Source organism: Raphanus sativus, chromosome 6, assembly GCF_000801105.2.
Source record: "Raphanus sativus cultivar WK10039 chromosome 6, ASM80110v3, whole genome shotgun sequence".
Lineage (NCBI taxonomy): Eukaryota > Viridiplantae > Streptophyta > Magnoliopsida > Brassicales > Brassicaceae > Raphanus > Raphanus sativus.
The window spans coordinates 38,239,261-38,255,300 of NC_079516.1; the positions used below are offsets into that span (position 1 = coordinate 38,239,261).

Sequence of the window (16,040 nt, forward strand, 5' to 3'; positions counted from 1 at the left end):
AGTTACATTTTTATTGGACAAACAATACATAGAAATTATAATATCAACTTTTCATTTAACGAATCTGAACGAAAAATATTATCAAATTTGAACTGAAACTAGATAATATCTAAACGGATTTTTACCATTTTGGTATCTAGAAAACCATAACCAAACCTGATTTGAACGAAATATTTTGGATATTCAAATGTATTTAAATCATATTTATATACTTAATATGTTAACTATTTTTAGAGTTAATATCAAAGATATAAGCTATTTTAAAGTTGTTTAAAATATTTGAAATATAAAAAATAGTCAAAAGTAAACATCTAAAATAGATAAACAATAATCAAAACACCAAAAATACTTAAAATATATATTTATTCTCATCCAAATATTCAAGTTAAACATATTTTTAATTTTTAATTTAGGTACTTTGGCTTACATTACTCAAATTACATTACTCATATTTACATGTTATATTATTTTTATTTTTAGATTTAGAGATATTTAAAGATATATAAATTTTGAAAATTTAAAAATAGTTTAAACGGGTTATCAAACCCGCAAAAATCCGAATCAAACCGGAACCAAAATTTATAAATACACGAATAAAGCTAGAATCTTTAAACTCGAAAATCTCAAACCCGAATAGATTTTAACCGAATTCGAGTGGATACCCAAATATCCACCCCTAACTTAGTCAATATAAAACGATCAAATATTATAAATATATTATTTTGTATAAATAAATAAAAACTAAAAGTGAAAATTAATACCCGTGCGGTCGCACGGGTCAAGATCTAGTCTATCTTATTAAAAGAGAAGTACCCATTTAAAAATACCCCTTAGTTTTCACTTTTATTTACACTTCATGCCACTGTAGTATTAATTAAGTTTCCTATTTTATGCTTGTCCTTTTCACTTTAGTTAATGTGTTTTCCAAAATTAAATACATAATTAAATAATATTTCCTATTTTAATGCTTTATCTTTTTCACTTAGATTAATGTGTTTTCCAAAATTAAATTTGAATTAAATACACTTCATTAACTTCTCCACTAAATCAATGTCAAATTAAAAAAAAATACATTTTTATTGGACAAACAATCCATAGAAATTATAATATCAACATTTTTTATTTAATAAATCTGAACGAAAAATATTACCAAATTTGAACCGAAACTAGATAATATCCAAACGGATTTACCATTTTGGTATCTAGATAACCATAACTAAACCTGATCTGAATGAAATATTTCAGATATTCGAATGTATTTAAATCATATTTATATACACTTCAATATGTTAGCTATTTTTAGAGTTAATATCCAAGATATAAGCTATTTCAAAGTTGCTTAAAATATTTGAAATATAAAAAATAGTCAAAAGTAAACATCTAAAGTAGATAAACAATTATCAAAACACCAAAAATACTTAAAATATATATATTTATTATCCATCCAAATATTCAAGTTAAACATATTTTTAATTTTTAATTTAGGTACTTTAGCTTACATTACTCAAATTTACATTTTTAGATTTAGGTACTTTGGCTTATTTTTATTTTTAGATTTAGCGATACTTAAAGATATATAAATTTTGAAAATTTAAAAATAGTTTAAACGGGTTATCAAACCCGCAAAGATCTGAATCAAACCGGAACCAAAATTTATAAATACACGAATAAAGGTAGAATCTTTAAACTCAAAAATCTCAAACCCGAATAGATTTTAACCGAATTCGAGTGGGTATCCAAATATCCACCCCTAACTTAGTCAATATAAAACAATCAAATATTATAAATATACTATTTTGTATAAATAAATAAAATTAAAAGTGAAAACTAATACCCGTGCGGTCGCACGGGTCAATATCTAGTATATTCATTACAAAATATGGACCATAATATTATGTCATTGCAAAAGGTGAACTCAACCATTGTTATCTTTATAATTACTTTTACATCCAAAACGTGAACCAATTCTTATATATACAATATGTTAAAATTTATTATAGGTGCAGCAGAAGAATATAAACTCCGAACACACAAAACCATAACCATATTTCTTTTTTTATTTAAAACAATTTAAAAATTGATTTATATCTATATTATTAAACCAGAATTATTTATAGGACTGTGGTTTAGTCTTCGTGCTTAAAATATTAAAATTTGGATTTGTTTGAGTATTTCTGTACGGGTTCAAAACTACTTAATTAACAAAATGATCTTCATTTTGTTAGGATCCTCCATTTGGCAAAACAAATTATGTGTTAATAATTTTTTTTTCATAACGAAACTTTCTTTTCATTATTAACTACTATATATTTACTTTAAAAATCTATACTATTAAAACAGAATCCCTAATAGGATTTTGCCATTGATTTTCAACTTATTTACCATGAAATACCATTATTATTTAATTTTTTATTAGTAGTTAAAATTGGCCAAGATTTTCTCCTTTATTTTCTCCATTTAATTGATTAAGCTTCTTTTTTAATAGCTTAGTCAGATTTGGAAACATATATATTCATTACAAAATGTGGACCATAATATTATGTCATTGCAAAAGGTGAACTCAACCATTGTTATCTTTATAATTACTTTTACATCCAAACGTGAACCAATTCTTATATATACAATATGTTAAAATTTATTATAGGTGCAGCAGAAGAATATAAACTCCGAACACACAAAACCATAACCATATTTCTTTTTTTATTTAAAACAATTTAAAATTGATTTATATCTATATTATTAAACCAGAATTATTTATAGGACTGTGGTTTAGTCTTCGTGCTTAAAATATTAAAATTTGGATTTGTTTGAGTAAATTATCCATTTCTGTACGGGTTCAAAACTACTTAATTAACAAAATGATCTTCATTTTGTTAGGATCCTCCATTTGGCAAAACAAATTATGTGTTAATAATTTTTTTTTCATAACGAAACTTTCTTTTCATTATTAACTACTATATATTTACTTTAAAAATTAATTATAAAAAACCAAACATTAAGCTATAATAATTACAAATTCACGTCAAGAAAAGCTAAAAAATAATTTGAAACATCAAAATACAAATTCGTCAATTAAATACTTCATCCTAAAATATTTAATGTAAATTTAACTTAAAGTATACATTGGTTTAAATAAAAAGTTTTAAAATTCGTGAATCAAAATTTAACTGATACTATTAAAGCAAAATTTAACCGATACTATTAAAATAAGTTTAACTTCTGGTTAAATAAATAGAATCATATTATGGATTAAAATTATTTAGAGTCTTCAAAAATTTAGTCATATTTAAAAAAAAAGTCATATAAATAAATTTAATAAAAATTTCATAAAAGATTAAAATATATAATTTATCAAAAATCATAATTTTTATTACGTGAGATAATTTTTTCAACAGAAAATATATCCGTCCTTTTTAAGGACGGGTCAAAATCTAGTGTCTTCTTATTCCATAAAAGATGTGATAGAATACAAAGTTTACAATACCCAAATAACATAGGTTAAACTCTAAGTTAAGAGATTCAGGCACAACATAATAATCTAATTGACATGTCGAAAGAAGTTCGTGAAAGCACTATAAACCCGGTGAAGAGAACGGAGGTGGTTGAGAAGAACAACTTCGGCCGGAGGTCCATGGCGGCATTACGTTTTGGAGATTCTTTCCGGCCTCCACCTTTTCCACCTGTAACTCCATGAGATCCTCCTGTCCCTACGCGGAAGATGTCAACGCTCCTACCTTCTTCTCGTTTTGTGGCTTTGATTGTAACTTCTGCCATACAAGGGAACATAGAGAAGATGAGTAAATAATACTTAAAAAGTAAGAGAAACAATGTATGATAGAGCACCATGGACTTGTCCTTGGTCGTGTAAGCTTATTGATGGACTGAGCTTATGGGAATCTGATGAGATGGGGAAGCAGAAGACAAAGAGGAAGATGATGAACAATGCAATAGATCTTCTTCTCTCCATTTCTGAAATGGGTTTTGGTGGTTTTGCTGCAACTGTTTCAAAGCCGAATGTGTGTATATATATATCTCATCTGTGTGTGAGTGGGGACCAAAGACAGAACATGTCCTGAAATGAATAGTGAAGGATTGTAGATACTTTTCTTTGTGACACTTCAAAGCTCATCTGGAGAAAACATATCCAACAAGAAAAGAAGATTCACCGACGCAAACACACATGATGATTTGAGTTTTGATGAGCTGCTTCTAGAGAATTGTGTTTATGCAACAGAGGCTAAAACTAAACTTGATATGTGAATGGCAATAGGAACTTGTGAGACAAGACGGTTTTATTACTTTTGTGAAATGAGTGAAGCATACAACTAAATTACTTTGATTGGTTCAAGTATCAGCAGAACACCTATGACAATACAAGGAGAGACTTGCCAATGGTCCATAACCACTTCCTTTTCTCACTCTTCACCGCTCTAATCAACCTCTTCTATCTTTGGACCACCTGAGTCACCGTTTGTTTGCCGGCATAGCTCCATCAGGAGCTCCTGCACCAGCCAGATAAATCTTTGAGATAATGGGATTGCAAACACCCTCCAGCTCTTTCAACCAAAACTCATCAACTTCCGTAAGCATATCGGTCATATTTATGCATAAGATATTTAAGCGCCCGAAATAGATATTAGGTCCATAAGGCCCGCATATTTACATTTAAGCCCATATATAAGTTTTAAAAGCCCAATATGTGAAAATTTACGTCTGTCGTCTTCGCTCGTTCTGATCGCGCCTCAAGCAAGAGAGAGAAGTCGAGAAGGGAAAGGCAATGACGGAGACTAAGAAGCCAGAAACCTCCGTTGGTTCGATATCAGTTATAGGGTCAGTTTTTGTTTATTTAATTACTGGATTGTCTCTGGCCGTCGGATTCTGGGTGGCCCGGAACAAATTCTCCGTGGATCTCGTCTCTGATCCATCTCTCACTCTCTTTCTCCTCTGGGTACTCTTCTCCACTTCACTTGTTTTCTCTCAAATATTGATTTTTTTTTTCTTTTTTAAAAAGTAAATGTAGCCTTGTTTCTTTTGATGTTTAATAATCTCAAGAGTATCGAGTTTCCGGTTGTGGTAATCATCTACAGCTTTTTCCGAAAAGCCCCAGAGAAACATTCGGTGAGTCTTACTTCATTTTTACTGTCTTTTGTTTTAAATGATGCACTTTGAAATTTACAAAAGCTGAGGAAGTATGTGTACTTTTACAAATGAGGGAAGAAAAAGGCACCAATGCGTTTTGGTTTCTTGTGCTTAACTCTCTATCTCTCTCTCTCTTAATGGTTTCCTAATTGTTTTTTCAGTGTTTTAGAGCCTATGGACGAAGCATATTAGGACTCATTTCTGGTTAGTATTCTTTTTTCTTCTTCTTATAGTTTGTACCTCTTTATTCTTTTGCAATACATGAACATAAACAATCAACTGCGTCATTTTGTAAATCCAAGTTGATTACCATGTAAGCTGATCTCCCCAGCTCTCTGAGTTAGCAAATATTTGTTAGCTTTTCTTGTTTTTCAAACCCAACAAGGGCTTGGAATCTCCTCAGTTTCCTGTTTTCAGTATCCCTTGTTTCTGACTTGTTGAGTTTTCTAAGCCTTTGTTTTTGTTTGATTATTAGGGGCTTTTCTGAATGCTTTGGGAGCAATTTCTTTGGGTGCACCTATTGGAACGCAGTATGTTCAAACCAACATCTTGTTTTTTTTTTCTTAATCTCGTTTGTTATCTGGACCTTTCAGATGTTAAATTAGGCTTTTCTTAATTCTGGTCACCCTTCTGGATACCGGGATTGTGTGATTTTCTAATGTTGACATGAGCGTCTATCTCTCATCTTATGCAGATATCTACCAAAAACAGTTCACTGGTCTTTTCTAATGTCTGTTTTCACGGTAAGCTGCAGCTCCTATGACTTAGAAAGATGCACCATATGTATATAGATGTCTGCAGTTTCGAACAAACCTTTGATTGCCTCTAATAATTCTGATTTTTTTCATAGTTTGTACCAGCCACTGCAGTTTTTGGTGCATCATGGACAGATTGGCATCGTCTATTCGCTTTGATGAAGTAACTTATATATATTTTACCCTTTTTACGATATAGTTCACACAAATTTCTGTTCCTAATTCATGTTTTTTTTTTCTCTCGTATAGACCAAGTGGAAATGTAGAATATATGATCTTTATTCCAGCATATGGATCAATTATTGGAGGATGGTTTGGAGCTTGGCCCATGCCGCTCGACTGGGAAAGGCCATGGCAGGTAATAGTTCCTTTTTTCCCGATATAAATCCAAGAGAGTGGTTCTTGTTCTTCTTGGTTTAAGAATTAATCCTTACTAGATTTTGACCCGCGCTTTTCGAAGCGCGGGTATTATTTTTCACTTTTATGAAGTATATTATTTGTTTGTAATTATTGAATTTATTTATTTTAATAAAATTTTCTTTATAATAAATTCGACACATAGAGTGTCTCTGGTAAACTATGTATTTCTCTAGCTTTGTTTTATTCGCTCTTCAATCAACATATTTATTTGGCTTGTTGTTAAAATAAATGATTATAGACTTTGATCTCTGCACCTCTACGGATGTATATTTTAAAAAATATGATGATATTTGTTTTTCATATGATTATTAGGGTTTGGCAAAATGAATCTGAGGAACAGAACTGATACCAATCCGTAAATATAGTACCAAACCTGAACATAAATTGATTAAATATTTGAATTATTCAAAATTTTGTTAGTTAGAGAACCGAATTAGATCGGAACCGAAGTATTTGTGTACCTGAATTTATCTAAAAATAGATTTATATACTTATATATTAATTATTTTATATTTAACGTATATAAAAGATCAAGAATGATACTTTTTAATTGGTTTAAAATACTTGAAAATATATATAGATAGTCAAAAACAAATATCTGAAATAGTTAAAGTATACTCAAATCACCAAAAATACTTAAAATAATTATTGATTTCGTATCCAAAATTTTAAATCAAACCAATTGATATGTTAAGCTTAGGTATTCTGATATATGTTATTTAAATAGGTTATCCAAACCCAAACTAAACCCGCAAAGATCCGAATCAAACTCAAACAAAAATTTAGAAACATCTTAATAGGATTTAAATCTTTGACCTCGAAAACCCGAAACGCAAACCGATCAGAACCAAACCCGTATGGATGTCTGAAAATCCATCCTTAGTCATTATTATATATCGTATAATTTCATCATATAATTAATCGTATTTTATATGTACCATCATATAAGTAATCATATAATTAATAATATTTAATACGTATCATCATATAAATAATTATATATATTATATTTTAAAAACTTAATATGAAATATAAAAACCATAATTTGAGTTGTTATTTCAAATTGGGCTTTGTATTGTATTTTTCTTATATATATTGACAATATTCTTTTATAATGGACTTAATAACTTAAGCCCATTACTTTTTCTATTTAATACTACTATCTTTGTTTCCAAACAAAATTAATTTTTTTTAAAAAGACTACAATCCATATTTCCAAACACACCAAATTTTTTTAATACTCTTATCCAAGTATCCAAACACACCGAAATTGTACTTCAGCTTTAATAAGATAGATGTTGTTGTTCTTTTAAACAGGAGTGGCCTATATGTGTGTGTTATGGAGCTATAGGAGGCTATATTGGTGGACAAATTGTCTCCTTGTGTTTGATGTTTTTCCTCAGGAAAGCCAAGCATTTGAAGGTAGCCTAATAGACTGATGGTGCCTGGACATGCAGGATGAGTTTCAGTTTGTTTCCACTTGATTGCTAGGTTGAGATGTAACTATAGGGCAATGTTTTTGTTCGTTTGAACAGAAGTTTTATACCTTTTTTTTTCCCAATGAAGCAAGCAAGTGTTTCAGAATTGCAAAATTCTTTTAAGTGAATGATGGCTGACTTGAGAGATTAAATTCAAATGTTTACTCTGTTTCTGGAGACCATTGACTTGTGGTTCATTGTTTACTCTGTTTCTGTAAGCTATTGTTTTGAGACAAGAGCAATATTAATAGACAGCCCTTTCTTACTAAGCTGTGATTTGTTTTAGTATAAACACCAAAGAGTGAAAAAGGTTAGACAAAAAAGCTCCGATGCCGGGAATCGAACCCGGGTCTCCTGGGTGAAAGCCAGATATCCTAACCGCTGGACGACATCGGATTTCGTGTTCTTTATACTTGTATACATGTTACCAGGTAAGCAAGCTTGAGTTTTGTTGGTCAGCATCCTCCTCCGATAGAGCTCCGGGATGGTCAGCATCCTCCTCCGATAGAGCTCCGGGATGGGAGCCAGCGTCAATGCCTGCTTCGAGCCCACTTACTTGACTATGCTTCTCTTATGGATTTATTTTTGTTACCTCTGGTTCGAGAAGTGTTTGGAGGAGGAGATCAATTGTTTTTTTTTTCCAGAATAGCTGAAAAACAGATTGTAGTTGCATTAACATGTAACCTTCATTATTGGAATAATATTTACAATTTAGCAAAAAAGAAAAAAAGAAGTTGCATGGATCTAATCTTTTAAATTTGGCTGGCTATGTAATCGCTCTTGACTACAAACGTTCATGAGAGACTTTACTATGACTGTAAAAACGTTAGTTCAAGATAAACTAATACAAGTGTTATATTTACACTCTTGGAACTGCTCAAATTATTTAGTTACTAGTTAGCCAAGAAACTTTGTCAATTAAACCAAAAAAAAAATACAAATCTGCTTAATAATCTAATAACTCCAAAAACTTGTCTCGAGATGGCATGAAGTCAGCATATGGAGTTCCTTATCCATAGGAGCGAAGCCTAATAACATGTTACCATTTACAAAGGAAAAACAAAAACAAATGGCTGACATAAAAAAGACAACGCCCACCGTGGGGCTCGAACCCACGACCACAAGGTTAAGAGCCTTGCGCTCTACCAACTGAGCTAGACGGGCTTGGTGAAAACTATAACTTTTAACTACAAGTTGACATAAATAGAAGCTCCTGGTGAACTTTGTGCTGTTTATTTGGGCACCCAAGTACTACACTCAACACAAGACCAGAAAGTTCATGGAATAGTTCCCACATTAAAAAACCAGCTGGTTTAGCGTTTCAAGCTTGTTCATCAGTTCCTTAAAGATCTCCCATTCAATTTCAGAACACCGGTGGGGTACACATTAAGTGGAAAGGTCAACGGTCTACAAAAAGACAATGATTGAAACGAAAGGGGACAAAGGGAGCTGACTTTTTGTTGTTGTTGAAAACACTTCACGCGTCTATATCCAAACTTCTTTGAATGCCTCACTAGACTTTTTTTATTATTATTAGGAGATCTCTCAGATCTCATTTACTCACATTAAAAAAAATATCTCAAACACACAAGTATGAAGACAGCTTCTTACAACTTCCTATGTGTTGCAGTATATGTCCTAACTCTGCAGCTCATCAACGGCTCATCCTCAGCAACACCACCACCACCACCTCCACGTCCAGATGTTAACTATTCAGCTTCGTGTAGTAGAACCTGTGGTGGAATCTCGATTCCGTTCCCTTTCGGAATAGGTGAGAGAGAGTGCTATCTCAACAACTGGTACGAGGTTGTCTGTAACACCACCGTTCCCTTCCTCTCACGGATCAACACCGAAGTGGTGAACATCTCTCTTCCAGACGGTAATAAACCATACGGAGTGGTTCACATCAAAGGTCCCGTGACTTCGTTGGGTTGCTCAAGTCAAGGACTAGAAAAGTCAACGCCAGATTTGAATGTCACGGGAAGAGGCAGTCCGTATTTTCTCACAGACCAAAACCGTCTCGTGGCGGTTGGCTGCGGTACCAAGGCGTCTCTTACAGATATCAACTCAGAGATCTTAGGTTGTGAGTCGAGCTGCCAAGACAGTAAACGTGGTCAACAAGTAACAAATTCGATCTGTGATGGTTACAGATGCTGCCAGGTGAGGATACCATTAGAACGTCCTCAGGTTATAGGTATCAACTTAGAGAACTCTAATGTCACAAGAGGAGCAGGGTGCAGAGTAGCCTTCTTGACTAAACAGAGGTACTCGCCGATGAATGTAACAGAGCCAGAGCAGTTTCATTCCATGGGGTATGCGTTGGTAGAGCTAGGATGGTACTTTGATACTTCTGATTCTCGCTTTAGAAGCTCCTTAGGTTGTAGAAATATGACGCGTTACAGTTCTTACACCTCCTTTGATAAATGCGGTTGCGAGTATCAGTACTTCTCTGGGATGAGTTATAGGAACTGTTATTGCAATAATGGCTATACAGGGAACCCATACGTTAAACATGGCTGCATTGGTAAAGTGAACGTTTCTTCTTAATTTTTGACTATCGATCAAGTCATCAGTTAATATGATTCAAAATGTGTGTAGACATAGGTGAATGCAAAGGACACAACGTTTGTGGAGAGAGGACTTGTGTGAACTGGCCTGGATCATATAGCTGCGATCCCATCGTAACCAAGCCGCAAAAGGCTTCTGTGCTTCAAGGTGAGTTAAAGTAAGGATCATGCATATACGAGACTACGAGTAGTTTTACTTTGTGGCTTTTTCTTCGTTTGGTGTAGGCGTTCTTATAGGTCTAGGAGTGTTGTTGTTCGTCGTTGGAGTCTTGGGGATGTACAAACTAGTGAAAAAACGAAGGAAGATCATCCGCAGGAAGAAGTTCTTTAAACGTAATGGAGGCTTGCTGTTGAAACAACAACTAACTACAACAAAGGATGGGAATGTAGAGATGTCAAGGATCTTTAGCTCAAAAGAATTGAAGAAAGCCACTGACAACTTCAGCTTGAACAGGGTTCTTGGGAAAGGAGGTCAAGGAACTGTGTACAAAGGTATGCTGGTAGATGGGAGGATCGTCGCGGTGAAGAGATCAAAACTTGTGGATGAAGATAAGATGCAAGAGTTTATCAATGAAGTAGCACTTCTCTCACAGATTAACCATAGGAACATTGTGAAACTGTTGGGATGTTGCTTGGAGACTGAAGTTCCGATCCTGGTTTACGAGTATATTCCCAATGGAGATCTGTTCAAGCGTCTTCATGATGAATCTGATGATTACAAGATGACTTGGGAAGTGCGTCTTCGCATAGCTGTAGAGATTGCGGGAGCACTTTCATACATGCACTCAGATGCATCGTTTCCAATATACCACAGAGATATCAAGACTACCAATATATTGTTGGATGAGAAATACAGAGCCAAGGTCTCTGATTTCGGAACTTCGAGATCCGTAACGTTAGACCAAACTCACTTGACAACATTAGTTGCAGGGACTTTTGGGTACATGGATCCCGAGTACTTTCTGTCGAGCCAATATACTGACAAGAGTGATGTATATAGTTTCGGGGTTGTCTTGGTGGAGCTCATAACCGGCGAAAAACCATTGACTCGTGTCCGGTCGGAAGAAGGAAGAGGATTGGCAGCTGATTTCCTTGAGGCCATTAATGAAAACAGAGTTTTTGACATCATTGATGATCGGATCAAAGACGAAAACAAGCTGGACCAAGTGATGGCAATCGCAAAACTCGCTAGAAGGTGTCTAAGCCGAAAAGGAAGGAAGCGGCCAAACATGAGAGAGGTTTCAATTGCGCTGGAGAGGATCCTCCGTTCATCACTTCATGAAGACATAGAGGTCCTCATCTAAAATGAAGGTGAAGAGGAGGAACAATCAACTCATGGAAATCAACAGATTTGAATCAATTAAATTTGTTATGAGAGTTTATATTCCTTGCTAATGTGTTATATATATAATGAGTGCCACTTCTTTTTTTTTATCTTCTGTCGCCAGCCACAATGATCCATCTAACCATTTCTCTCTTTTTTTTTTAAACGCAACGCTAAAACTAAACTTAAGAAACCAAAATCAAATGCATAAAAAACGAGAAGGAAGGATAGCCTTGAGATGCGAACCTGGGATTGGAACTTGGAAGTAGGAGGCGTAGCGAGCAAGCAATCGATATTCATCTGAGCAAGAGCTAGTGAGACAAGAGAAGCACTCATCGCTGCCGTCGAATTCGACGCAATCGTAAAGGTCTGGCGAAATCCGCCGACGACGGCGAGTTTCGAATCGACGGCGGTGAAGAGCGGTCTACTCCTCCACGGCTCCACGATTATTTGTTTCTTTCTTTATCAGTTACGTGGGCCAGGGCCAGATAAGGCTCTTTCCAAAAATGGGACGCAGCATCCACCGGTTAGCCACGTCACCTTATCATTTGCTATTTTGACCGGTCTTATTTATTACTCGGACAATTGACTGTCATGCTAGTTTTGATTGGTCCAAAACTAAGAAAGTCCACGTGAAATGTGAATTATCAGTCATCGCAGTTTTACATTCTTGAATCCGTTGACTTTTTCATGTTCACACTATTCTGGTCAACTCCTTTTGCATCTCTTTCCACGCATTTCATGTAATCTAATCTCGTCCAACTATGCTGCTGAATCGTGATTCCTTTTCTCCCTTCCATTTTTCGCAATACAAAAAGATTTTTAAAAAAGATCAGACCGAGTTGAGAACACACAAGAACAGAAACCAGTATGAAGACAGAGACTCAAAACCTCCTATGCGTTATTATACTAGTGACCTCTCTGTTCATCGACGGCGTCTCATCGTCAAGAAAACCACCAGATCCCTGTAACAGAGTCTGCGGAGGACTATCGATTCCATTCCCGTTCGGTATTGGGAAAGACTGCTATCTAAACCCGTGGTACGAGGTTGTCTGCGATAGCTCCTCTGTTCCGTTTCTCTCGAGGATCAACAGAGAATTGGTGAACATTTATCTTCCAGACGATCACCAGTACTATTCTTATGGAGTCGTTCACATCAAAGGTCCCGTAACTTCCTCTGGTTGTTCCACGAGAGCATCTCAGCCGCTTACACCGCCGCCTTTAAACGTTGCCGGCCAAGGCAGCCCTTATTTCTTCACGGACAAGAACCAACTCGCGGCGGTTGGTTGCAACGCCAAGGCGGTTATGACGGATATCAAATCTCAGATCATCGGTTGTGGGTCGAGCTGTAACGAAAGAAACAGTAGCAGCCAACAAGTAAGAAACAGGATTTGCAATGGTGACAAGTGCTGTCAGACAAGGATACCAGAAGGGCAGCCGCAAGTTCTAGGAGTTGACTTGGAGATTACCGAAGGTAACAGCACAAGAGAAGGAGGATGCAAAGTTGCTTTTCTTACAAGCGAGAAGTATTCTAGCTTGAATGTCACAGAGCCAGAACAGTTTCACAGTGATGGGTACGCAGTGGTAGAGCTAGGATGGTACTTCGATACTTCCGATTCTCGTGTTCCAAACCCTGTTGGTTGTATGAATGTGTCGGATACATCACAAAATGGCGGCTACTCGGTCGAGACGAGTTGCATTTGCTCGTATGGTTACTTCTCTGGATTCAGCTATAGGAGTTGCTATTGTAACTCCATGGGTTACACAGGGAATCCATTCCTTCCTGGTGGATGTGTAGGTAAAAGAGATTGGTTCTTTTTCCTAACGTTATCATATTTTGTGCCATCAGCAAGATTGTTGCTAACTATGAACCAAATATGTAGACATTGATGAATGTAAACTAGAAGAAGGACGCAAAAAGTGTAAAGACCAAAGTTGTGTGAATAGGCCTGGTTGGTTTGAATGCGTACCGAAGAAACCAAAGCAACTCAAGCCAGTGATTCAAGGTAAAAGTCAAACGGGTTATCATCTTGAGCGTTTCGTGAAGATACGGTCGTTCTTTTATTTATATTTTAGTTATTTTGGTTTTTAATTTTATTTCTGAATTAACCAATTTTTTTTTTGTTTCGGTTAGATTTTTGGTATAATTTCGGTTATTTTCGGATATTTTCATATTTTTCAAAAGAAAAAGAACCGAACCAAGACCAAACTGAAATCAATATCATAACCGAACCGAACCGAAAATAGAAAATTTGGTTAGGTTTAGTTCGGCTCGATCGGTTTGGTTTAAAACCGCAGGCCTAATATATATGATCGTTTTGTTCTTTATATTTTAGTATTTTGTTGTTGGTATAGGTGTTCTTATAGGTTCGGCACTATTGCTTTTCGCCTTTGGAATTTTCGGGTTGTACAAGTTTGTAAAGAAGCGGAAGACGATTAACCGAATGAGGAAGTTCTTCAGACGTAATGGAGGTATGCTGCTGAAACAACAGTTAGCTAGAAAAGAAGGTAATGTAGAGATGTCGAGGATATTTAGCTCGAATGAGTTGGAGAAAGCTACTGACAACTTCAACAAGAATCGTATTCTTGGGCAAGGAGGTCAGGGGACTGTGTACAAGGGAATGCTCGTCGACGGTAAGATCGTCGCAGTGAAGAGATCCAAAGCCATGGACGAAGACAAGGTAGAGGAGTTCATCAATGAAGTCGTTGTTCTCTCACAAATCAACCACAGAAACATCGTCAAACTCTTGGGATGTTGTCTTGAGACAGAAGTTCCTGTCTTGGTTTATGAGTTTCTTCCAAATGGAGACTTGTGCAAGCGTCTTCATCATCATGATGAGTCTGATGATTTCAAGATGACTTGGGAAGTACGTCTTGACATAGCTGTAGATATTGCTGGAGCTTTGTCATATTTGCACTCTGCTGCATCTTTCCCTATATACCATAGAGATATCAAGACCACTAATATACTATTAGATGAGAAATATCGAGTCAAGGTGTCTGATTTTGGAACATCAAGATCGGTGACAGTAGATCAAACTCACTTGACGACTCAGGTTGCAGGTACTTTTGGATATGTGGATCCAGAGTACTTTCAGTCGAGCAAGTTTACGGAGAAGAGTGATGTTTATAGTTTTGGAATCGTCCTTGTGGAGCTTTTGACCGGAGAAAAGCCATCCTCACGTGTCTGGTCCGATGACAACAGAGGATTTGCAGCTCATTTTGTTAATGCCGTGAAAGAGAACACATTTCTGAACAGAGTTGATGTTCGGATCAAAGATGAAAGCGATCTGGACCAAGTGATGGCAGTGGCGAAACTAGCTAGGAGATGTTTAAACCGGAAAGGGAAGAAGAGGCCAAACATGAGAGAGGCTTGGATTGAGCTTGAGAGGATTCGTTCAGCAACTCATGATTCAGAGGTGAATATTGAGGAAGAGGATGACGAAGAGGATGAAACCATGCAACTTAACGTTGATGAGTCTTGGGGCTTTGAGGTGACTGCTCCAGCCTCCATGTTTAGTAGTGCTTCACCAACGTCTGATGCTGAGCCTCTGGTTCCTCTACGAACGTGGTGATTTGATCGACTTAAACACCACTAGATTACGAATCTCTTGCTTTCACCATGTAATAAATACACATATTTTCATAAATCTTCTTGTGTTGTGAAAGAAATGAAGGGAGAAAAACAATTAAGACTAAAATAGGTGGACGACGAAGGTTTCAGTAGGGGTGGACAAAATATTAGTAATTTTTTATTCATCTAATTTTCGTTTTACTAAATAAAGCAAATATTAATACACAATTTCCATAAGAAACAAAACAAATCATAAATATTAATATTTTTAGGAACCGTTCCACTATATATATATGAAGAATTCTATATATAATTTATATAAAGATTATATTCTATATAAATGTTGCAATATTTTTAGCAGACAACACTAGTTGTTCCTGTATAGCAGGATTTGCTATTTATTACTTAATTAGAATATTAGAATAATAGAAGTACGGAATTATTTGAAATATATAATTATAGAACATTTCTTCTGGAAAATTAAAGACGGCGTTTGGGTTTACAAATCGCATCACAATCCACTTTGATCTTTCGGCACTGTTTTGGTTGTGCAGTACAACACCATCTAGTATCAGTTTCTCTATAGCAATATGGTCCCCGCGCATCAACTTTTAAATTAACATCTGTATAAATTAAAATTTTAAGAAAATGATAAAGATAATGATTTTGTTTTAATGGTACGATGATAACGTATTGGATGAAAAGTTTACTATATATAACATACCTTCGTGAAAACTACCAAGTAAAACCAGGACAATACAAAATAAAGTAAATCTGGATGTT

At 35.2% G+C, this 16,040-nt stretch overlaps 4 protein-coding genes and 2 non-coding genes across 6 annotated transcripts; 3 read left to right on the top strand and 3 right to left on the bottom strand.

Annotated features, from left to right (window-relative positions):
• Positions 1 to 3,378: 3,378 nt before the first annotated feature.
• Positions 3,379 to 4,004, bottom strand: LOC108811217 (uncharacterized). Its single transcript, XM_018583262.2, has 2 exons — positions 3,844 to 4,004; positions 3,379 to 3,767 (listed from the first exon to the last, which is right to left on the bottom strand). Exons 1-2 carry the CDS (start codon positions 3,965 to 3,967, stop codon positions 3,520 to 3,522), a joined length of 372 nt encoding a protein of 123 aa, XP_018438764.1. The 5' UTR covers positions 3,968 to 4,004; the 3' UTR covers positions 3,379 to 3,519.
• Positions 4,005 to 4,712: 708 nt separating this feature from the next.
• Positions 4,713 to 7,974, top strand: LOC108811216 (uncharacterized). Its single transcript, XM_018583261.2, has 8 exons — positions 4,713 to 4,948; positions 5,053 to 5,118; positions 5,301 to 5,343; positions 5,615 to 5,669; positions 5,834 to 5,882; positions 5,990 to 6,057; positions 6,144 to 6,252; positions 7,632 to 7,974. The coding sequence occupies exons 1-8, from the start codon at positions 4,778 to 4,780 to the stop codon at positions 7,743 to 7,745; spliced, it is 675 nt and encodes a 224-aa protein (XP_018438763.1). The 5' UTR covers positions 4,713 to 4,777; the 3' UTR covers positions 7,746 to 7,974.
• A 142-nt stretch (positions 7,975 to 8,116) lies between these two features.
• On the bottom strand, positions 8,117 to 8,188 carry TRNAE-UUC (transfer RNA glutamic acid (anticodon UUC)). Its single transcript has one exon. It is a non-coding gene; the product is annotated as a tRNA-Glu (tRNA).
• A 695-nt stretch (positions 8,189 to 8,883) lies between these two features.
• Positions 8,884 to 8,956, bottom strand: TRNAK-CUU (transfer RNA lysine (anticodon CUU)). Its single transcript has one exon. It is a non-coding gene; the product is annotated as a tRNA-Lys (tRNA).
• Positions 8,926 to 11,793, top strand: LOC108811212 (wall-associated receptor kinase-like 6). The gene is made up of 3 exons (XM_018583255.2): positions 8,926 to 10,316; positions 10,391 to 10,507; positions 10,585 to 11,793. Exons 1-3 carry the CDS (start codon positions 9,386 to 9,388, stop codon positions 11,661 to 11,663), a joined length of 2,127 nt encoding a protein of 708 aa, XP_018438757.1. The 5' UTR covers positions 8,926 to 9,385; the 3' UTR covers positions 11,664 to 11,793.
• Positions 11,794 to 11,947: 154 nt separating this feature from the next.
• LOC108811211 (wall-associated receptor kinase-like 4) lies at positions 11,948 to 15,355 on the top strand. Its single transcript, XM_018583254.2, has 4 exons — positions 11,948 to 12,209; positions 12,502 to 13,481; positions 13,567 to 13,689; positions 14,039 to 15,355. The coding sequence occupies exons 2-4, from the start codon at positions 12,554 to 12,556 to the stop codon at positions 15,256 to 15,258; spliced, it is 2,271 nt and encodes a 756-aa protein (XP_018438756.2). The 5' UTR covers positions 11,948 to 12,209; positions 12,502 to 12,553; the 3' UTR covers positions 15,259 to 15,355.
• Positions 15,356 to 16,040: the final 685 nt, after the last annotated feature.

What these genes read in the sequence shown, in the direction of transcription:
- LOC108811217 (XM_018583262.2), bottom strand. Translation starts at nt 3,967, where the DNA reads ATGGAGAGAAGAAGATCTATTGCATTGTTCATCATCTTCCTCTTTGTC. An exon ending in CGACCAAGGACAAGTCCATG is followed by an intron (nt 3,768 to 3,843) that starts GTGCTCTATCAT and finishes CTTGTATGGCAG; the next exon opens with AAGTTACAATCAAAGCCACA.
- LOC108811216 (XM_018583261.2), top strand. Translation starts at nt 4,778, where the DNA reads ATGACGGAGACTAAGAAGCCAGAAACCTCCGTTGGTTCGATATCAGTT. An exon ending in TTCTAATGTCTGTTTTCACG is followed by an intron (nt 5,883 to 5,989) that starts GTAAGCTGCAGC and finishes TTTTTTTCATAG; the next exon opens with TTTGTACCAGCCACTGCAGT. An exon ending in ACTGGGAAAGGCCATGGCAG is followed by an intron (nt 6,253 to 7,631) that starts GTAATAGTTCCT and finishes TCTTTTAAACAG; the next exon opens with GAGTGGCCTATATGTGTGTG.
- LOC108811212 (XM_018583255.2), top strand. Translation starts at nt 9,386, where the DNA reads ATGAAGACAGCTTCTTACAACTTCCTATGTGTTGCAGTATATGTCCTA. An exon ending in CGTTAAACATGGCTGCATTG is followed by an intron (nt 10,317 to 10,390) that starts GTAAAGTGAACG and finishes AAATGTGTGTAG; the next exon opens with ACATAGGTGAATGCAAAGGA. An exon ending in AAAGGCTTCTGTGCTTCAAG is followed by an intron (nt 10,508 to 10,584) that starts GTGAGTTAAAGT and finishes CGTTTGGTGTAG; the next exon opens with GCGTTCTTATAGGTCTAGGA.
- LOC108811211 (XM_018583254.2), top strand. Translation starts at nt 12,554, where the DNA reads ATGAAGACAGAGACTCAAAACCTCCTATGCGTTATTATACTAGTGACC. An exon ending in CCTTCCTGGTGGATGTGTAG is followed by an intron (nt 13,482 to 13,566) that starts GTAAAAGAGATT and finishes CCAAATATGTAG; the next exon opens with ACATTGATGAATGTAAACTA. An exon ending in ACTCAAGCCAGTGATTCAAG is followed by an intron (nt 13,690 to 14,038) that starts GTAAAAGTCAAA and finishes TTGTTGGTATAG; the next exon opens with GTGTTCTTATAGGTTCGGCA.